We start from the raw sequence: 22,691 nt of genomic DNA on the forward strand, positions 1-22,691 counted from the left end.
ATTACTGGAACACATCATCAGCGTATTTAGAGTCGCACTGCGACAAACCGGAGACATTTTACCGCAGTAGGTACGAGTTCTCAGGCCCCGCCCACTTCTGCCCTCGGCCAATCACTGTAAAACACATCTGGCATCATTTCAGGTGGTCCAGCAAGTTGGAAATGTGACATTCTTCTCTGTTCATCATTGCCAGGTAGAGGGAAGATGCTCTAAAATCTGGATGTTAGCTGAAGTCGCATTAGTGGGAGGAAGATGCTCTATAATTGGGCTGTTAGCACTTTTTGAAAAATAAACCAAACTGATTTATGAATTAAAAGCTCTCTTTCATTTTAGTATTCACGGCCAAACATGTTGATAAAAATTTAATTATTAGCATAGGTCGTATAGGTCAATATGTAATTTGACAATACTCGTGAAAATCCAGCAGAAAAAACTAATTGACTCATTGTCTGGGGTCTGCAGCAATAGTCTGGCCTATTGTTATAAACTTCTAGATGATCTGATGCATGTTTGGACTGCAGGACTCCATCACTGGGGAGGTGGTGGAGCTGCTCGCTCCGTACCTGGACATGGACGACTACAACCTGGAGTCGGCTAAGAGGATCTGCGGTAACGTGGCGGGGCTCTGCTCCTGGACTCAGGCCATGGTCGACTTCTATGGCATCAATAAGGAGGTGCTGCCTCTGAAGGTACGCTGAGTTCAGTCATACACTGGATGATGAGCTGGTGAAATTCTTGTGGGTGCCGGAGGCAAAAGTCAAGAAGACTGTATGTGTGTATGTGTGTGTGTGTGTGTGTGTGTGTGTGTGTGTGTGTGTGTGTGTGTGTGTGTGTGTGTGTGTGTGTGTGTGTGTGTGTGTGTGTGTGTGTGTGTGTGTGTGTGTGTGTGTGTGTGTGTGTGTGCCTGTAGGCTAACCTGGCTCTGCAGGAGGTCCGTCTGGTCGTCGCTCAGGCTGAACTTGCTAAAGCTCAAGAACAACTGGACGCTAAACAGCAGGAGCTGGACGCTGTGCAGGTAAACATACAGATTTCATAAAGAGTCCATTTTTATCACGACTACTGGCCCCAGAATTCACCATTGCAAACTCTTTGATACAAGGCAGCTAGTGTCCAGCCAAAAGGTATAAAAGTGACCTGTTACTGAAACTCCAAAGTTACACTGAGCTGCTTTGGCTATTCTCCATCGGAAGAAAACTAAATCAGAGCTTCACAGCTGTTCAAGAGATATAAAAACATAAAACTGGATGTTGGAACCTTCCTCCTGTGCACATTGGATTAACCATACATGCCAGTGAATGGCTGTGGTGGTATAGAGAGTGGCGAGGGATCAGTGCAGACTAAAGAGATGCAAAGTTGCACTGAATAAATGCAGGAGCTCCTCAAGTCATTAACCAAATCCCATGATTCACATTGGGTCAGCTGAGTCAGGAAATGTTAGGATTGGCTTTGAACCAGGAGAAGAATATGAAGCTTTTGCGCTGAAGAAAAAAAAGGCATACTTTATTAAAAAAAGAATTAAAAAAACCCACCCCAGACTGTACTAAGGAGATATTTACAACATTTTCAAGATTATCAGACTTGTGTTATGCCATCATTTGCTTTTGAGGCACAGAAAATGTATTATTCAATGTGTAAAAGAAAGTATTTTAGCAGAAGAGGATCTTCCTGCTGTATCAAAGCCTTCAGGTACATCGTGTCAGGTTTACATATTGTAACTTCAGGCGCTGTACGACGCTGCCATGAAAGAGAAGCAGGACCTGGAAGACGACGCCCAGGCCTGCCGCCGCAAGATGTCCAACGCCACGGCCCTGATCGATGGGCTTGGAGGAGAGAAGGTCAGATTTAATCTTTTTTGTTTGCATGGAGTCATCCGCAGTCTCTCTGATGGTCGGGTTTGTCATCCAGGTTCGTTGGACTGAAAGCAGTGCCGGCTTCCAGACTCAGATCAAACACCTGGTGGGAGACGTCCTCCTGTCCACGGGCTTCCTGTCCTACGCCGGGCCCTTCAACCAGGAGTATCGCAGCCTGCTGCTGCAGCTGTGGAAGAAAGAGATGGAGGAGAAACTCATCCCATTCAGTCCTGTAAGACGCCACAGCTCAGTTCAGATCATCCACTTTTGTTTTAACTTCGAATGATACACATGACACAGACTCGGATTTATATTGTCTGACTTATCCACTGAAACCAAACCTCCTCCCTCTCGCTGCAGGATCTGAATGTGATCGGCCTGCTGGTGGACAGCGCCACGGTGAGTGAGTGGAACCTGCAGGGTTTACCCAGCGACGACCTGTCCATCCAGAATGGCATCGTGGTGACGAAGGCTTCACGTTACCCACTGCTCATCGACCCCCAGGGCCAAGGCAAGACCTGGATCCAGAACCGAGAGAGAGACCAGCAGCTCCAGGTGAGTTCTCAACCTCCATTCGAACAGAGGTGCTAAATGCTCAGTGGCTTTTCTGACACATGGACAGATGGAGTGCATTCCTGGATTCTGATCTTCTTTTGCCTCTCAGGTGACATCTTTAAATCATAAGTATTTTCGGTCCCACCTGGAGGACAGTCTGTCTCTGGGGCGCCCCCTGCTGCTGGAGGATGTAGGGGAGGAGTTGGACCCTGTCCTGGACAACATCCTGGACAAAAACTACATCAAGTCTGGATCGACTTACAAGGCAAAACCTAAAACTATTCTTCTTCTTTTGGCGTAAAACGAAAGAAATTCTGACACAATCCGGTTACAGAAGCTTCATCTCCTCCTCATTCAGGTGAAGGTTGGCGATAAAGAGGTGGACGTGATGAAGGGCTTCACCCTTTACATCACCACTAAGCTTGCCAACCCGGCGTACAGCCCCGAGGTCAGTGCCAGGACCGCCGTGGTGGACTTCACCGTCACGCAGCGAGGTCTGGAGGACCAACTGCTGGGACGAGTCATTCTGCTGGAGAAACAGGTCAGCAAGAGAGTCAACGACTAACGTGTGCAATTTCCTGGAAATTTGTACTTGATTCCAGCTCCTAATTACATCCTAAAATGATGCAAGGGATTTCTCCCTCAGGTGGTCCTGTCTAAATAATGTACACATAGTTCTATTATTATAGAAACAAAGTGACAAGACCTCACCCTTTGTCATTGAGTGTTTGAGCACTTTCATGGTTAATCCCTTCCAAATCCTGGTCCTCGCTTTGGGTGGTACCAGGAGCTGGAGGCAGAGAGAGTGACGCTCCTGGAGGAGGTGACGTCCAACAAGAGGAAGATGCAGGAGCTGGAGGACAGTCTTCTCTTCAGGCTGACCAGCACCGAGGGCTCCCTGGTGGAGGACCAGTCTCTGATCGAGGTCCTGAGGGTCACCAAGACCACCGCTCACGAGGTACAGCTTTCTGCCAGGCTCTGACTGTTAAACCCATTTTATAATAGTTGTAAAAGTACGAGTTTTGACCGTTCTGTGAGAAATACAGGCTCAAAAATGTTTGTGAACCATCCAGTCTGCCTAAATAGAAATGTATATTTTATAGCATTATCTTGCTCAAGCATGTAGGCCTTTCTTGAATGGGACAATTTTCTGGGTTGGAGCAGATGTTTCTCCTTAAACTCCTGTGAATGTTGGTTTTCCAGATGTGTGAGCTGCCTTAGTCATTGGCTTGCATATACCTCCATACATTCAGAAATATTGTCAACAGCCCAGACTTCTCTGATTTCCTCTGCCACGCCCCCTGTTCAAACAAATATTTCAAGTGTTGATTTTCTATCTTCCCCGCATTCCTTTTTAAATTAATTTTTGTTTGTAGAATACAGGAGCGTGTTTTTCTGTGGCTTTGACTTACTTTCTTCACAGGACAGTGATCTCTTTGAGGTGTTCCGGAGCCCATGCAGAAATCTCCTGTCAAGAATTCTGCCTGTTCTTAATATCAGCTTCCAATCCTGACGCTTGTCTAGATTCTCTGAATAGTTCAATGATAGTCTGACTTGCAGAGGATTGGGTCCTCAAAGTCTTCGGTTTGAGTGTCACTTATCAGATACACAGTTCTGCTGTAAATACAATATGGAATTACTAGATTAACTAATAACTTCATCTTATTTTCATATTGTCCCACCTTTTGTAGAATTAGGGTCCATAACTGTGGGCTTCTCTGTCACTAAACGCAGGAACTACAGCTCTCTTTGTCTTCCAGGTGAGCGAGAAGCTGTCGGTTGCCGCTGAGACGGAGGTGAAGATCAACCACGCCAGAGAGGAGTACCGTCCGGTGGCCACCAGGGGAAGCATCCTCTACTTCTTGATCGTGGAGATGTCTCTGGTGAACGTCATGTACCAGACGTCGCTGCGACAGTTCCTGGGGCTTTTCGACTCGTCCATGCAGAACTCGGCCAAGTCGCAGCTCACGTCCAAACGCATCAGCAACATCATCGCCTTCCTCACCTACCAGGTGCTGCTTTAGTTTATAAGATCCGACCTCCTTCAGGAGTGAACAGGCGCTCTGAGTATCTGGTTGATTTCCTCCTGCAGGTGTTCTGCTACACGGCCCGAGGTCTCTACGAGGAGCACAAGCTGCTGTTCACGCTGCTCTTAGGGCTGAAGATCGACCTGCAGGCCGGCAACATCTCGCACTCCGAGGTGCTCACCTTCGTCAAAGGTTGCTCACCCATTCGTCATTTGTCTGTCTCCAATTCATTCCTGTCCTCTTCTCTACTCCTTCACCCTAACCTACCAAACCCCAATTACTTACACCAAAATCCTTTCTCTCCCTCAATCCACCTTCATCATTTCCACTCTGCTCCATCTTTATTCATCCTCTATCCTCCTTTGTCTTGCTTTGTCTTTTAGTCTTCCATTAACCTCATTTCTACCTCATCCTCTCCTCTCTTTTATTCTCTTCGTTTGTCCATTCTTATTGTCTTCCTTGATTTAATTACCTTCATATGTCTTTATCAATCATCTTGAATATCTAAGGTGTACTCTCTCTCTCTCTCCTTCTCTCGTGGTAGGCGGCGCCTCTTTGGATCTGAACTCGGTGGAGTCCAAGCCGCGGCGCTGGATCCTGGATCAGACCTGGCTGAACCTGGTGCAGCTGTCGGCTCTGCCTCCGTTCTCCCAGATCCTCACGCAGGTAAATAAGATTCAAGCGAACCGAGCTTAGAACCTTCAGGAACACAGGATTCACCTTTCCATGTGTCCAGGTGAACCAGAACGAGAAAACCTGGAGGTCCTGGTTTGACCACCCGGCACCGGAAGACGCCCCACTGCCTGATGGGTACGAAGAGAAGCTGGACACCTTCCGGAAACTTCTGCTCATTCGCAGCTGGTGTCCAGACCGAACTATTGCTCAGGTAGGCAGATCTTTGTGTTTGTTATTTGACAGCATTAATACAAGTCAGTATAAATAGAAAAATGGGAATTCAGTGAGGAAAAAATAGGCTTACAGTCACACGCTGAGCCCTAACAGTTAGTTAATCTTTTTTCACCTTGAACAGTAATGACTCCTGAAAAATGTTCAAGTAAATCATGTATGTCTGTATGTCTACTGAGCAGGCGCGACGCTACATCTCAGAGTCTCTGGGGCAACAGTATAGTGAAGGTTTGGTTTTGGACTTGGACGCCATGCTGGCTGAGAGTGACAGCAGGACCCCAATGGTCTGTCTGCTCTCGATGGGCTCCGACCCGACGGAGAACATCGAGAGGTTGGCTCGGAGCAAAGTGAGTGCATGCAGTGAATGTCAGTTCAGTTTTTAATCCATCCAACAGGTGGTATAGCAGTAAAGCTTGTTTTCACGCAGGGGGTGCCGTGTCGTCCCATCTCCATGGGCCAGGGCCAAGAGGTGCACGCGCGCCGGCTGTTGGCCAACAGCATGACGGACGGCGGTTGGCTCCTCCTCCAGAACTGCCACCTGGGGCTGAACTTCTTGGACGAGCTGCTGGACACCGTCACTACGGCAACGGAGGAGAGCGTGCACAAAGGTTTCCGAGTGTGGCTGACCACCGACGTGCACCCAAGGTACCCGATGCTGTATAGTGAGGCCTGAAGCCTGTTCTATTTCACTAAACTCCTGTTTACTTAAGTGCTGAGCTGAGCTTTACCATCATTAAATCAGCATTAGCGTTACTTTCAAAGAGCTGTCTGCTGCTTCTGACCCAACTGTTAGCTTTACTGTTTTTATTGTTATTATTTTATTATATTAACTGTCACTACCGCTACTGGGAATATTATATTGCAATATAAAGTAACAAGCTACAATTACTACAGTTTTAGTTTACCCATCGCTCATTACTCAATTATTTGATTGTACATGAAAACTATATATATATATATATATATATATATATATATATATATATATATATATATATATAGTGACAGAGAAAGAGAGAGAGAGAGATGTTTGTTTGTGTTTTTGTCCAGATTTCCCATCACGTTCCTTCAGTCCTCCATCAAGTTCACTAATGAACCTCCTCTGGGTAGGAGACAGCTTCACTTCATTAGCATCAGTCTTTAATTCCTCCTCCTCCTCCTAACATCATGATTAGTTTGTTTTTACTCATTTAATTCAACTGTTTCTTCTCTGGAAAATGATTTATCGTCTATTGTCTGACTCTGTGGCTAAATAATGTGTTGATGGATTCAGTGTCTTTCCGCTCTTCTCTGTTGTTGGTTTGTTTTTCTTCACCTTTAACTCGTCCATCTTCATCAGGGATGAAAGCAGGTCTGAAGAGGACGTTCAGCGGCGTCACACAGGATCAGTTCGAGATCAGTAACCTGGCTCAGTGGAAACCGCTGCTGTACGCCGTGGCCTTCCTTCACACCACAGTGCAGGTCTCTGTCAACTCCCATCTGTTCAGACCTTAAAGGCTACTGCCATTCCTTTATTTCACTCCTCCTCCTTCTGTTCCACCTTCAGGAGCGCCGTAAGTTCGGTCCGCTCGGCTGGAACATCCCCTACGAGTTCAACCAGGCGGATTTCACCTCCAGCATGCAGTTTGTCCAGAACCACCTGGACGACCTGGACGCCAAGAGAGGAGTGAACTGGAGCTGCCTGCGCTACATGCTGGGTCAGACCTGCCATCATGGCTGCACACAGGCTTTAAAGCACCAGGGAGACGTCTCACCCTCCTTTTTATCTATCTGTGGACTTGAATTTTGAATCCAGCTTTTAACTAAAGATGAAAACTTGATGAGTGAGAGTGTATATCTGCAGATCCTCCAAGTAGATAATGCTACCAATAAACAGAGGTGCAATGTAGTAAAGCTCAACATGTCAATCTACCCTCTGCCAATCGATAATACTGCTGAAATGTTGGCAGCTGTGCACAGCAGCAGTGGTTGGTTATTTGGGTGAAGGAGGCGGAGAAAACCACCCCCAATTTGGTTATGTCCATTTTAGTTAGTAACTGTTTCTGATGTAATTTAATTCAAGTATTCTATGTTGGACCTCAAATTTTGACTTTGTGACAAATAATCCCCTAAATAGTGTTCTTCCTTTGTTTATTTTTCACTCAAAATTCATATTTATTCACTGTAACACTCCAAACTGTTTGTACCTTTCTCTACAAACAACTGTGATTCCACATTTTTGGCTCAGTACTTCTTGGTGAAACCGAACCAACATGGACGCGATATCATTTCCAGAAGATTGTTCCCAGTGAACAGAGTCAAAAACACCTAAATCCATCATTGGTGTATGAATGATGTCACACATGGTCTTATTGTTATTAAACTGCCCCCAAAACAGATAAGACTGCACGATAAGTTTACATCAAAGTGCATTTTAGCACGTTTTGCCGATCTTAGTATACAACGTGAAACACCATAAATCTATGGAGCTTTTTATGAAGGCAGATCCTTTTTTGACATCAATCCAATAATGTTCATGATGAACTCATCAACTTGTTGATAACTGAAACAAAAGAGTGAAAAAATGCGAGAAAAAGTTTTTATGGATCTTTATTCTTCATCTGGGTTCAGGTGAGGTCCAGTATGGCGGCCGGGTGACAGACGACTTGGACAAACGTCTCCTCAACACCTTCACTCATGTGTGGTTCAGTGAGAACACCTTCAGCGACAAGTTCTGCTTCTACAAAGGCTACAGCATCCCGGCCAAGGCCAAGACCGTCCAGGAGGTCCTGCAGCACGTGGAGGCGCTGCCGCTGGTCGACACGCCCGAGGTCGGAAACGCGCTCACAGCTTGAGCTTGATTCGGTTTCTGAGCACATAAAACTCTTGATAAGTCATTTACATCTCTACAGGTTTTTGGACTGCACCCCAACGCTGACATCACCTACCAGACCAACCTGGCCAATGAGACGCTGAGCACCATCATCAACATCCAGCCCAAGGACAGTGGAGGCGGGGCCGGAGAGACCAGGGAGGCCAGCGTTCAGCGGCTCGCCAGTGAGATGCTGGAGAAGCTGCCGCCAGACTATGTGCCGCATGAAGTGAGAGCGCAACAATAGTTTACAGCGTTTTCTCACAGTTTTTTCAAGAGCTGATGCCCAGCAACCAACAGATACCCCCACGCAGCAGTGCGTTGTTCTTACAAGTCTTTTATTGGTTTTAATTACGCTCAGACAACATGGCGATTTCACTTTTTGCACAAGGCTCTAATAAAGGCCAACAAAAGACAAGATGGTTATCTGCCAGTTTCAACCAGGCTCCAACAAAGTCCATTCGGACCAAAGACAGATAGTAAGGTTCAACAAGGGATAGGATAGTTTTCTGTGCGTTTCGATCAGTGGCCAACAATAGACAAAACAGCCAGCCACCAGTTTAGAGTAGGAATCAATGAAAAGTCCGAATCAAATCAAATAGTCAGAAATGAGTCCAAATAACAGCAAGAAAACTTTCAGAATATCAAATCACTGAAAGTATTTCTACTGAGATTCAAAAAGACATCAGAAACCAGCCTGAACATCTTTTAAAGGTCAAAGGTCAGCTGCAGAAGATGGGCCCACTTCAGCCAATGAACATCTTCCTCCGACAAGAAGTGGACCGCATGCAGCGCGTCATCAGCATCGTACGGAGCACGCTCACCGACCTCAAACTGGCCATCGACGGTCAGTAGGAGTGCACACACACACACACACACACACACACACACACACACACACACACACACACACACACACGGATCCAGACTCATCCCACAGAGCGTCTTTCTTTTTTCCATTTTTCTTCAGGCACCATCATCATGTCGGAGGACCTGCGCGACGCCCTGGACTGCATGTTCGATGCCCGGATCCCTCGCCTGTGGCTGCGGCTCAGCTGGCCGTCGGCCACGTTGGGCTTCTGGTTCAGCGAGTTGTTGGAGAGGAACCAGCAGCTCAGCGTCTGGATCAGTGCCGGCCGCCCCAATCAGTTCTGGCTCACCGGCTTCTTCAACCCGCAGGTCGGCTCAGAGGCGAGCTGAACAAAGTCTTGTATTAAGTGACATTTTTTAGATTGTTTCTTTTTGGTGTTTTTCTGTCAGGGCTTTTTAACCGCCATGCGTCAGGAAACCACCCGCTCCAACCTGTCTAAAGGCTGGGCGCTGGACACTGTCGCCCTGAGCAACGACGTCACCAAGATGATGAGGGAAGACGTCTCAGCCCCGCCCCCTGAAGATGTGGGCGGAGTCTACATCTATGGCCTCTTCCTGGACGGTGCCGGATGGGACAGGCGAGGAGCTCGACTCACTGAGGCCCCACCAAAGGTCAGTAGACCCCCCCCCCAAAAAAACATGAAAAACTCAACTTTAAACTTTATATGTACTTGAAATAATGAAAATAGGTCAGTATTTAATAATTTTAAAAAAAAAGTGTAATATTTAGTATTTCTATGATCGAATACTAGATATTTATATTGTTAAATACATTTATTGATAGAAAAAATTCAAATCAATAACTGAGTTTTTATAAAATGCTCCTCATTCAACAATTAAATATACTATGATTCAACGAATGATGAATAATGGTATAGTTTTCATATTTTTAAACTATGTGAACTACTGTGAAATAAATGAAAGCCAATATGTAAATCAATATGAATAATTAAAGAGAAAATATTTCTTGGAAATTATTTCATTATTAATGTAATTTCAGTGATTTTTTAATTAGTAGTAAAACTGCAAAAAAACAGCAGCTGTGAAACATATGAAATACACGAAACTTGAAGTAAAGACAAACTAAAATGTAAATGATTAATAATAAATAAATCAGTTTGTGTAATTTTACAATAGAAATCAATAAGAGTACAGCAGCCAAGTTTCAGTTAAAAAAAATATACAAATAACTTCTATCCTTGAAAGATACTAACACATTTTTCATATGAATGTTTTCATCTTTCTATATTTTACATTATTGATATTGAAGAAATCAATATATAAAAAGTGTCACATTAAATGTGCTGATATCATTAATCAAATAATAGTATTCAGTAGTTTATAAAGAAAATGTAAATTGTGAAATCAATAAGAAGTCAAAATGAGGGAAAAAATGAAAAAACAAAAAATTAAATTAGATATGGTGAATAGAGAACAGGAATAAAAGTCTGTCTGTGGTGGGCTCAGGTGCTCTTCACTCCTCTCCCGGTGGTCCATGTGTACGCCGTCAGCTCGGCCGGGGTGGGCGACAGTAAGCGGCCCGGCGGCGGCGGAGCGCTCAGCCTGTACTCCTGTCCGGTTTACAAGAAGCCGCGGCGCACCGACCTGAACTTCATCTTCTCGCTGCAGCTGCGCAGCGTCCAGCCGGCTGAACACTGGACGCTGAGGGGGGCCGCGCTGCTCTGTGACTGCAAGTAACCCCACCACCACCAACAACTTATTAGAGGGGGAACTCATCTAAATATCTTATTCATTCAAATCCCGGATGTTATCCAAAATTATTTCACTTTTTCACTTTATTTCACTTTATTTTTTCAAATAATATCATCCAGTGTTCAGAAATTCGGCCCCGTTTACTCGAAAACATTTTCAAGTGAAAATGGAAAACTTTCATTGCACTTTGAGGGTCCGTTTACACGACAAGGGTTCCAAGAGTCACTAAAAATGCAGCTTTTTGAAAACACTCCGACACCATTGCCATAGAAGCGGGGTAAAACACAATTTTTGTTAAACACTGCTACTGCACACCACAGTAGTAGTAAATTGTTCTTGTGTTCCTGTGCGAGGAGATGGACAATAACAACAATGGCAGCCTGCAGAGTGTCATGACTCCCTGTCCATATTCTCCTGGGACTTGGTAGTTCTATAGTATAGCAATCCATCTTGGTCGTCTGTCCATACAAAAGACCAAGTACTTGCCATTGTTAATGTTTAGAGCGTATTGTTCTCTGTACGCATGTGTGGTGTTTTAAAAACAAATAAAAAAACAACAAATAAAAACCAAAGCCACTAGAGAACTCGATTGGTTTCTTAGCATTTCAGCTATTTCTAAGTGAATGGACATCGTTTTCAAAACACTGCCATGTAAACGCAAAAGTTTTCTAGTACAAAAATGCAAAGACAGTACATTTTCACTTGAAACGTTGTCGTGCAAACGGGGCTTTAGTGCATGAAGGGGCTCACTAACAGAATTTGCTAATTCAGGAAGTAGAGTTATGTTTGAAAAGCTCAACGCCACTTGCGATTGGTCAAATCTTTAATGTGAAAAATCATGTTTTATTTTGCTTCCTCAGACTGTTAGCTTCTAATCTTATATATTACCTGTTAGACTGGTATCTTTTTACTTCTATTGACACCCTATGTTATATTTGAACTTGTCTGTCAATAAAGAGCTGAATCACAGATTATAATTCAACATCTTTTTACATTTCCAGTGAATGGATTAATGTGTTAGCGTTGAAATAATCGACTAATAAAGACATCTAAAGCTGTTGCTTTCTTGACTGTATTTAATTAAAGAGCCAACTTCACTTTGGTTACACAAAGGATTCAAGTAAAGTTTATTTCCTCAAAATGACAAACACAAACTACTTTTGTGTGAAAAAAGCCATGCAATCACTCACTAACAAGAGCTAAAATAATAAAATTAAAAAAAAAAAAAAAGCCAGAAAATACCTCAAAAAAACCTGAGTGGAGAGATTTCCACAGTCAGAGTGATTTTCACCATCACACTGCCTGAGTGTTGTGAACCTGTAAAACAGACTAATTTAAGAAAAAAGACAAAACTAGATTTCTGTGTGTTAAATTTGACATTTCTGGACCATATGTAACAAAGAATTGTGAAGATGTTGAGGATTTAGTGCCCTGAGCTAAACTTTCTGTTTGAGGGCCATCTTCCCTTTCTTCTCCACAAATTCTGTTAAACAATACCATCACACACACATTTCAAAAGATATCAGAGTTGATCTAATTTGTTACATATTCTGGTTATCATATTTTATTTTAACCTGCACTGAAGTACTTCCGGCATGTAATGGGTATTATTTATGCACTAAGATTGAAGGCCTTTTCTCTGGTTGTGTGCCTGAATGTAATTCTTGTTTCGTAATTTTTTTTTCTCACACTGATCATAAACACAAAACAGAAAAACTTCAATCTTGCTGTCACATTACTGAAAAACTCACAAAGCTGTGCAATAATTATGGGCGGTGTACACAATTCCCACAATTCACTCGAATTCTCTTCATTCTTCTGACCAATCAGTGACATTTGAAGCTCCAGGTGGGTTGAAGAACTGCAAAGCTGCTTTCTCTTTCCATCCTGCTCATCAAGCCCACAGTTAGCTTTAGCATAAGCCTCATCGGGTGTTATTTCCGGTGGAAAACGGCTATATTCAATTTATATTATTTCCCAAAATTCCTGCTTACAGGGGTTGAGATGTCGCACCTCATTGACCCTGAACTTCCTCAGTCCTTCTGATGTGTCCCACTATTACTTGTATTAGCCAACTACTAGCGTTAGCCTGCATTCACAGCAATGTGAGCTTTATTAAGACGGGACACACTGAGACAGAACTTTAAAAGAAACCCAGCTGGAACTTTCCCGTGAAGTTTGTTAGTTTTTGTCTGCATTAACTTGTAAAGTAACTTCAACTAGAAAACACAAACTGAAGATGTTCGTGGGTTTCCTTCTTATCGGGGTCCTTCAATGTGACGGTCATGGATCCGTGCTTGATCGTTAGCTTGTCTCAGACAGTTTCCTCCAAACACAAAGTCCATTTCGATCGCCCAATCTTCAGCCACTTCTCTGACATAAACCCTTTTGTTATTTCACCTTTCTTCTTTTTCCCAGCATTTTTACAGAAACCAAACATACTTTAAACCCGTCACACCCAATGCATGCAAACGTGTGAACAGCAGCGGTAAGAGGTGAGAAGCTTTGTAGAGACGTTCTGAACTCTGTTCATCTGTCAGTGTTTATTGAACACAAAACAAGAAAAAAGACTTCACATATAAATATGTGATTGATAAGTGTTCAGGACCGTACGTGTCTGTTAGAAATACGAAGGATCTTAGGAATCTTGAGGTTGTTATCATCTTGATGTTGAGTCAGATTGGATCTTGTCATTGGCTCCACATGGTAGCTCCAACTCGGACCCTTCCTTCCTTCTCTCCTTCGCCCTGTGTGGTCTCAGAAGTCCAAAGAAACCAGCCCAGGTTTCATTTCTCTCTGCTGATTTACGATAACTGCTTCATGTCGTATATCGGCACCTCGGACTCCTCCACCTTGCCCTCGTCGCCGGCTGCCCTGGCGGCGAGCGGGCTGCTCTTGCGGCCCTTCGGAGGAGGTACGGGCATACCTCCCTCGGCGCCACCCTCTGCTCCTTCCTGGCCCTCCGCCACAGTCCTCTCTTTCTTCAGGTTGAGCTTGGCCGGGACACTCTTGGAGATGGTCTCCTTCAGCCTCTCGCCCGACTGCTTCAGCCTCTCGCCGGACTGGCGGATCTTCTCACGTCTCTCGGCCGTCACGATGCGTTCCCCGAACTTGTTGACCTTGGAGCCCAGGTTTTCACGGGTCTTGCTCATGTTCTCCTTGGAGAAGGTGGCCTTGAAGCTCTCGATGCGTGTCAGCCCCGACTTCTTCATGCGACCGGCCGCCGAGGAGTCCGCCTCCTCCACCACCATGTACTCCTCGTCCGACTCTGGAGGGAGCTCAAACTTATCCGGCTCCACATCGGCCCGGGCTCCGGCGCCACTGCTGGACTCTGCTGGCTCGTTTCCTGGTGCGACGGACTTCACCTCCTGGTCACCCTGTGAGAGAACAGAGCGTCAACTGGATAACAGTTTTAAACAACAAATTGTTACCATGTTAACCACTGAACTGATAAGATCTGGTGCAAACTTGTAAAAAGTATGGATACTACTGATGATGCAGAGTCAGGAACTTCTGAAAGTGGGATCAATACAGAGGAAGAAGAATTGAAATAGTACAATGAACTTTGGTCTCTGCAGGTAACCCAACTATCCAGGATGAACCCTGCCTTTCTCAGTTGTTAATTGGCTCCAGTGCCCCTATGCTAGATAATTTCAAATGTCAGAATGTTTTGGACCACATATGGTCACATAGCCTATGGAAGAGTTTAAAAAAATTATTGCGAATTCAAATGGTGGCACGAGCTGTCAAAATGTTGTCTTTGTTCACCATTAAAGAGATATCTGTTTCGTCCTGAGTGTGGACATGAAAAACCATCCTGAATTTATACGATCAAAAACACTTTGAGCTGAAAAAACTTCAAGGCCTTTCCTTTTGATTGAGTCGATAAAGTTTGATTGTGACGTCAGATTTAAACGTGTCTCGAGTCGAATTGTGTCGTGCAGACTTTGGTGCGCAGGCCTTGATCCTCCCTTCCAGAAATAACATGCAGCACCTGTTTCTGCAGCTCAGCGCTCTGCTGCAGGAAGCTAAACATATCAGCGAACAGCGGCGGCGTACCCAGCGAAGCTGGATCACTTTCAGCTTCGGGCTGCATCGTGGCGTGACGTGCCTGCGAGTCCACGGTCGGGTTACACTCGGCACAAAACCGAGCAGAAATGTAGAGACTGACTCGGATCTTTGCAGACGTAACTCGCTCAGACAGGGTTTGACCCTGATCGGATGCACCCTCATGCTGTAACATATAAACCCGTACAACCTGCAGACTTGAAGCAAGCCACAAGCAGGGTGAATCCAACTGAAGACCGCGATTTCAAACCCTCTTGATTCTGTTCTAGCAAGCAAAACCTAAGTTTAGCATTGCTGCTTTTTTCGTGAACTATATTGATGTCATTTGCAAGACCGGAAACAGCATCATGTAAACCTTCTGTAATCTTTAAAGTACCTAGAAAAAGATTCTGAACCGATCAATCCAACAAGAACTCGATAGCAGTTTCTGGGTCAATCCAAACCTGCTAGCTAACTAGCGTGTGGCATGCTAATAGCAGCGTCAGGATCCTTGAGTACATGCATCATCGGCACTTTATGACAGACCAAAGACCGGCTGACATTTTCACAGCTTTAACAGATTACGTAATGTCGTAACTGAGCGACTCCGCAGAAGCAGCAGCATGTAGCAGGGTATGCTAACAAGTTGAAGCCAGGCAAAGGTCAAGTCTCACACTTTAACATGTTTTATCTGAACACACATCTCCGACACTGAGATCTTACGGTTTTTGTTCGTGAGAGAAGTTATTTTATGGTGTTATATGTTCAAAGACAAGAAGTGTTTCACAAAGTAGGAAAAGGTGTAAGAACGGAAAGACAAAAAGTGATTAGAAACAACACAAGTACAGATATTTATATAGAGCGACATGACAAGGTCAGTCTTCAGCTGTTTATAGATCTGCTTTGAGTCATCAACATAGAAATGAGGGCAGCTTGTTCCACAAAACTACATGAACCTGGTGAGTAAATAGCCCACTCCAATATGCTGATTCACATCCTTTATGGAGAATTGAGGGGCACAAAATCATAATCTGGCTTCTGTGTTTCGTTTTTTTTTTAATACAAATTTTCTACACAGAAATATGTCCTGATTTAGCACATGTGCACTTGAGAGTCTACAGCGTATATGAGCACATAGAAATAATACATATAAATGAATGTAACTCCTCATTCCAGTGCATTTCAGAACATTTCTAAGGGTAGATAAAAATCTAATTAACAGCTTTTCTAGAGGTATGAAGATGATAACTTAAGTCGTTATTAGAGTGTCTTGACTCCTGGGTTTTTATATAAATGCTTTTCACAGCAGTGAAAAATTGTCAATAGTGTTCGGCTCATTACTGTCAACATCTTTTCCACGGATTTAAAAAAACTAGAAAAGGGTGTGTTAATTCTGAATTTCGAATGCCTTTGCTCATGCGCAATACAAAAATTGCTTGGCTGATGCATTAGAAAATGACTGTCAGAATAGAGAGTAACCAGTGAACAGTACAGACTAAAGTGGGGATAAATGTACAAATTGTGATGTAGTTGCTTGCAAATAAATGCTGCAGCTGGTTGAATTCTGAATTTTGCTTCATGACTCAGGTGTGTGGTGAGGAGATTTAATGATGTTTGAGTCATTCCTGAAACTCTTTAGTTTATTGAAACAGTCTCAAAGAAATGAAGAGTCAGTGGCCTGACGAGACGACTCCCATTTCCTGCGTCGAAGCCTGACATCACAGCAGGTAGCAGAACAAATTCTAACCCGCGTCCAGGAGAATTTCCTTGGCTAATCCAAGGGGAAAGAGAGCTTGGAAGGGAGAGAGCAGACAGCTATATTAGGAGATGGTGGAGGTTCAGACTCAGAATAACCTGGTCTGTCAGCGCTCAGCTGGCTCAGTCACTTACAGTACAGCAGCAGCACAGCCAACGCAACACACTTCTATCACTTTTATTAGTGAGGTATAGAACAGAAATCGCTGCACCAACGAAACATGTTTTCATTCTGGTTGGCTCGATGCATTTATAAAGGCAGACACATTATAAAAGCCTCTTTTTTTTTTTTAAAGTTCGACAATGAGACATCTACAGTTTTTTTTCATTCTCCACCTTCTGCGTCAAATGCAGAGAAACTTTTAAAGTTACTTGAATTATTACTGCAAATAAATTGCAGTGTGCCTGCAATCGCGGCTACTTTGGATTCAGGATTATGTTAATGCTGCCAACAGTGGGATATCATTTATGTTGCTGTCATAAAGCATGAGTTAGTTCAGGATTAATGACGTACTCCTCAAGTAAACTACAGTTTAGTGGAATGATAAACTTCAACACATCAGACAACGATAATGCCAAAGGTAACACATCGCTTGGTGAGTTTTTTATTGTAGATTAAGGCTCCCGTTTACATACAATTGGGCATTTTATTGTGTCTAGAGTGTCACTTTCCATGACAATGGCTCCCAAGGTGGAACTTTTTAAAAACATTCCGACTTTATCTCTGTGTAAACGGGTAAAAATGCAATTCTTTTTGAATGGCCGCAGTAAATAATTCTTCTGCACATGCGCAAGTAGATAGACAATAACAACAATGGCGGCCTCCAGAGTGTCACGACTCCTCGTCTTATTTCCAGACTTTTGGTAGTTTTATAGTTGAGTGTCACCGTAATAACAATCCAACTTTGTTGTTTGTCTGCACGAACGTCCATGTGCTCGCCATTTATAGGGTGCACAGAGAACAGCGCCAACTGGTGGCCTGGCATGCATTGTTTTCAGCGTTTCAGTGTAAACACAAATCATTTTCAAAACGGTGAAGTGTAAACGCAAAATTTTTCTAACACAAACATGCGCAAACGATGCGTTTCACGTGAAACGTGGTTGTGTGGGTTAATTTAAAAACTTATTCACCCATGAACTTCAGCCGGAGTTTATTCAGATAGTGGTTGGAAGATGCTCTATAATCCGGATGTTAGCACTTCTTGGAAACAATGGATTTATTCACCAAGGACAGCTGGTAAAAGCGGGAACAACTTCAGCTTTAATATGGTTTTCCTTCTCCAGACAGATGAAGCTAACACAGGCTGATGCTCAAGCTATGAGCGAGCAGGGGCTCAGCCACCTTGGTTCACCTTATACAAAAGTACAAATAAGAAGCTACTACATTACTGTTGAACACAGTAACTGTAAGTGAGTTACTCATTTGCTTACCAGTTACAAGCAGTCAAAAGTAGTTTAAGAGACCAGCTCTTTACAAACAAAAGGCTAAGCTGTTTTCACACACAACAAAAACGACAAGCCCATATCGAGTTTCTCCACATCTTCTGTGGATTAAAGGACTCAACTGAAACGACTTTTTCTTTCTGGGTGAAAGTTTCTGCTCAACTGGCTTTAGCCATGTGGTACATTCTTTCAACATGTTGACGTTGATCAAGGCTAAAATAACCAGGTCACCATCGTGTTGGCAGCTGCCAAGTGTGAAGGCCAAAGAAGTAAAATGAAGCTGCATGTGTGTGTGTGTGTGTTACTATTTCAACCCTCCTAACCAACATTTGTTGTCTAATACTAACGTTGAAAGAATGTGAAACAACAAAACTAGGTGGTTGTCGTCTCTTCAAGTCAGACTTAAAACTCAATAAGTGTGATAAGAGAGCTGCAGAAGTCAGTCTTAATACCAAATATTCGAGTATCTATAATCTTAATTAGTTTAACTCCACAAGAAATTAGACCATGCACAGAATTAGTTCATACTGTGGTAAACCATAGTACATACCATAGTATACTATAGTAGTACCATGATACGTCAGTACAGAAAAGGTTTTTAAACAGTGTGTCAGGTTTCCCCATTAACAGTGCTGTGATATTTCTGATTGTACAATCATATCTTAGTCAAAACTATATTGGTCTTGATGGTAACATAATCTATAGTAAAGTAGTTTAATATTACCATAGTATCTTTTGAAGTACCATACTGTATGCGTTGGTACTTCTGACATCATTGTCGTGTTTATAACGGTATTTAAGGTGCATGATATTTGGTAAACATGCGGTAATGATATGATGTGGCGTGAATCGTAAGTCATTAAGTTTTTGGTTTAGATGCTTTGAATTTAGTTTTTTCAAATAACAGTGCTCTTTCTCTTTTCCCTAATTTAAACCAGCTGTAACTGGGCCTAGTATTTTCTTTTTCTTTGCATTTTCTATCACATGTGCATCTGCAGTTTCCACCAGCAGCATTTCCGAAGAGAAGTTTGCTGACTTTACAGTTTTTGATAATTTGTCCTTTCTTTATGTGCTTCTAAGTGTTCCTGACTTTTGCCATGTGCTCTAGATATTATTTAAAAATATATATATTTTTTAAATAATTTTATCTCATAATTCTTGGGACTTATTTGCAGTTTTTATTATACCATGTTCAAACATGGTCAGAAACATTTATTCAATTATATATATATTTTTTAAAGCCACCAAGGCTATGTAGTGTCTTCCGAAAGATTTCCTTTTTTGTGGAAAGCCTAATGTTTTGGTCCAATAACAGCCCAACTTTGTCAAAGTCTTTGCAGATCTTACACATCAAAATGCAAAACTTCTAATCTGTGTTTGTGTATGATTTAGAGTGTTTCTTAAACAGTAAAATTTTACCTGGACGGCGGGAGCATCACGCAGACTATTTCAAACCTCGACCAACTCCATGAACCAGCCTTGTCCATCTTTTGTAGCCATCAAATCAGACTTCATACTCTTGGTCGGCTAAATGGTTTTAGGATTTGAGCTTCTCTTGGGTTTGCAGGTTCATTTGATTTGCCTTTTTAAGATCAGGTGTGAGGATTCTCTGATGCATTCCTATTCAGGTCTGCAACTGAGGAGCACTCAGCGCATGCTTGGTCCAGGATGGTTAATCATGGAATTATTGAACTTTATAAAGGTTTCTTATGCACAAAACAGGTCCTGAAAGATGCATACGCCACTTCCCATGCAAAGTTTGTGGTATAGAAAAATAAAATTTGCAGGGGGATGTGCTTACTGGTCAACTTTGGACCTTTTGCACACACATTTTAAAGACGGGAGAAACTGGCGGTGCAGATGGTGAGGTGGATCATTTGTGTAGTTGGGTGCTGCCTGGCCCATGATGTCACTCTCCTCCGGCCTCCACCTTCAGATCAGACTCTTCTTCTCCACCTCTGCAGTCACTGATCTCCCTGTGGCTCTCACACTATTTACAGCGGTGACGACATGCTGCCGATCACTTGTTTTTTCTTTTATTAGTGATTCCACGATTGTGACGCAACATTAGATCATTTTCCTGACTTCCACCTCCTCCATGATGATTTCGCTCCTCACCGTAAAATTCCTTTTCCTCGTCTTTTCTAGCAGGATTTAGCGTCAAATGCCATCGATCAGCAGGTTTATTGAGATGCAAAAATGTTGACGAGGCACTTTGCATTGACCATTTATGGTAGAAAGTGGGCGTGTTGAGGGCGGGATCTGAACTGCGCGAACCATACAGGTGGACTGGGATCTATAAAAGGAAAGTGCGTGCAGAAAAGTACGCATGGTCTTAAAGATCCAAATTCTTTTGGCGCTCGCCATTTTCAGGTTTTGGGCGCACGTACATTTTTAGTAGGAATCATACACAACATAGCAGTACACTGCTCCTCTCTTCTCATATTTCAACAAGTCAGAGAACCAATCACTAATTTATTGCCTCAATTCCAAGAAATGTTCTTTCAGTTATACTTCTACAGTCTTCTGGTCTTAAGTGGCCTGACCCTGATACAAGATGACGATACCGCCAAAGGATTCATTTTCAAATTCTTTCAGCATAGTGAACTTACCTGATAAATGACGACTCTGAACTTGTTCTTGGCGAGGAGGTCCCCCTGGGTGGCCTCCACCTTCTTGACCCTGACGTTCTGGTTCTCCACTCGCACCCTGACATCCTTGATGTGGCGGCTGACCTTGCGCGTCTTCTCCAGCAGCCGGTCGACGGTGGAACTGGTGTTGGCGTGGTCGCTGGTCAGCTTGACGATATCCCCCTGGATGTTTTTCACCGTGCTCTCCAGCTCCAGCTGTCGCTCCTCCATGCGCTGCTGCGTGGCCTGGACGGTGTCCATGAGGCCCGCCACGCGGTCCAGCAGAGCCATGATGCCGCCTGCGTCGTCTCCGCCGCCCGCCGACATGCCGTGTTTATCTGTCATACTTTTGCTGGCCGGTTTCGCGTCTCAGTTGCGTGGTTGTGTTGTCGATCGACTGCTTTAACACGGCGATCCCAACGTCAAAGGGAACAAGGGGACGAGGATGAGGATGAGGAGGGCGGTCGAAGAGGAGACACCAAATCCTGAAAGATCTGCTTCAGTTGAAGGTGAAATCTTGAAAATTTCAAGGAAAATTCAAGGTCAAGGGTAAAAATACGAAAAGAAAAAGAAGTGAGACATTTAGGAGATTTGCAGAAAGAGGACGGGGTCTGAAAAGTAGAAGGAGAAAGGAGGACAGAAGGACCGGACCAACCCTACGACTGGAGGTTGACCCTGACACTGTTGAGATCAACTGATAGACTCCTCCCTGCTGGGCGACGGAGGGAGGGATGACAGGAGTCAAAACTGGGGAGGTATGGAGGGGGGAAGGGGAGGCTAAATAGAGACGGGGCTACATGAAGATGGGAGCTTTGAGAGCAAGGCTCATCAATAATCTTCAACAATATGAAGGTGAATTTTTAAACCATGATCAGACAGTAAAGGAACTCAAGCGGGGCTTTCAGTCAAACCGATCTTTTTCTGACGGGGGTTTAACAGGTCAACTTTGATCCCCGAAGGTCCTGAGAAACACTGAAGTTCCCACAGATAAGAGGATTTTAACGTGGAAATGGATACCACAGGCAGTTAACGAGCAAGTTGGATAAAGAGTGACATGCACACCCCAGCATCTCTCTGTGTTCTGCGCTGCTAAAAATACAGTGACGGTAAAGTGACTCCCTGGGCTTCTTTGGGAGACGAGTGTATTAAAAGGAATGGAAACCCCCTCCCATCTAGTCCTCCATCCTCCATCTATCAACCATCACCTTTTCACTTGTTCTGTCCTAATCCCTCCCTCCAGGTTTAGACTCTTCTGGCCTCCGAATGAACGGGTTGGTTTCCAAAAAGCTTTCTCAAACTCGGAACACTTGTCGTCCCCGTCATCTTTGTTGGTCACTGGAGCCAAGTGGTCCAAGTTTGGGGGACGGGGTGGAGTCTGGAGCAGGAGGTGCAAACTGCACAGCCGACCAAGTTTAAATCAAAGCAAACAGGCCTAAAGATCAACCTAATACCTTTTATTTAAACTCATAATGTGCTATGCTATTAAAGGATTTGGTTTAAAATAAGAGAAATGAGGGATTACAGTCGGGAGTCATCGCATCAGTTACTGGATGTTCGCTGACGTTACATCAATTAGTGGGAGGAAGATGCTCTATAATCTGGGCGTTAACATTTTGAAAGAAACAGATTTCGTAAGTATTAATGGCAGAGAAGAAACTATGAAAAAACTATGAACTTTCAAACATGCTAATGCTAATCACAGCTCTTAGAAATATAGGTTATTGCCAATTTTACAGCGAAGCCCCTTAAATGTTTTGTCGTGTTTCCTCCAGTAAACAGGAACTCAGTGAAATGGTCTAAGAGCGTTAGATAACAGGCTTGGATAACGCCAATGCTAATAGTGAACACAACCGAGAGACAGCGGCTCTGCAACTCGACAACTATTTCCGCGTAATTCTTTCATTTTGATCCATTTTGAACACAACTACCCAAAATCAAAGTGACTGCTAATAATTCCAAATGCTTCAATGGCAACACTGCACAACCCCCATACACACATATCTATTAAAAACATCTCCAAATGATCATTGCAACGTTTCCAAAA

At 43.6% G+C, this 22,691-nt stretch overlaps 2 protein-coding genes across 2 annotated transcripts in view; one reads left to right on the plus strand and one right to left on the minus strand.

The window, feature by feature from the left end:
- LOC308125899 (dynein axonemal heavy chain 5-like) overlaps positions 1-10,757 on the plus strand; it is a gene marked incomplete at both ends in the record, with an annotated part of 63,442 nt that extends 52,685 nt beyond the window's left edge. The window contains 23 exon segments of the mRNA XM_080489939.1: positions 522-689; positions 911-1,015; positions 1,722-1,835; positions 1,906-2,082; positions 2,211-2,405; positions 2,515-2,670; positions 2,764-2,946; positions 3,193-3,363; positions 4,166-4,417; positions 4,498-4,624; positions 4,977-5,098; positions 5,169-5,318; positions 5,521-5,685; positions 5,766-5,983; positions 6,389-6,444; positions 6,678-6,799; positions 6,885-7,035; positions 7,949-8,148; positions 8,230-8,418; positions 8,904-9,036; positions 9,160-9,368; positions 9,450-9,671; positions 10,527-10,757. Of these exon segments, the coding sequence (XP_080346065.1) occupies positions 522-689; positions 911-1,015; positions 1,722-1,835; positions 1,906-2,082; positions 2,211-2,405; positions 2,515-2,670; positions 2,764-2,946; positions 3,193-3,363; positions 4,166-4,417; positions 4,498-4,624; positions 4,977-5,098; positions 5,169-5,318; positions 5,521-5,685; positions 5,766-5,983; positions 6,389-6,444; positions 6,678-6,799; positions 6,885-7,035; positions 7,949-8,148; positions 8,230-8,418; positions 8,904-9,036; positions 9,160-9,368; positions 9,450-9,671; positions 10,527-10,757 (3,816 nt within the window).
- An 822-nt stretch (positions 10,758-11,579) lies between these two features.
- cavin4b (caveolae associated protein 4b) lies at positions 11,580-21,467 on the minus strand. The gene is made up of 2 exons (XM_080489018.1): positions 20,630-21,467; positions 11,580-14,149 (listed from the first exon to the last, which is right to left on the minus strand). Exons 1-2 carry the CDS (start codon positions 20,990-20,992, stop codon positions 13,577-13,579), a joined length of 936 nt encoding a protein of 311 aa, XP_080345144.1. The 5' UTR covers positions 20,993-21,467; the 3' UTR covers positions 11,580-13,576.
- Positions 21,468-22,691: the final 1,224 nt, after the last annotated feature.

The sequence above is a fragment of the Lipophrys pholis genome (genome assembly GCF_963383615.2).
Source record: "Lipophrys pholis genome assembly, chromosome: 20".
Lineage (NCBI taxonomy): Eukaryota > Metazoa > Chordata > Actinopteri > Blenniiformes > Blenniidae > Lipophrys > Lipophrys pholis.

Excerpts from the sequence above, each read along its gene's own strand:
- cavin4b (XM_080489018.1), bottom strand. The coding sequence starts at position 20,992 with ATGACAGATAAACACGGCATGTCGGCGGGCGGCGGAGACGACGCAGGC. Across the intron at positions 14,150-20,629 it reads TCAGAGTCGTCATTTATCAG|GGTGACCAGGAGGTGAAGTC; the intron begins GTAAGTTCACTA and ends GTTCTCTCACAG.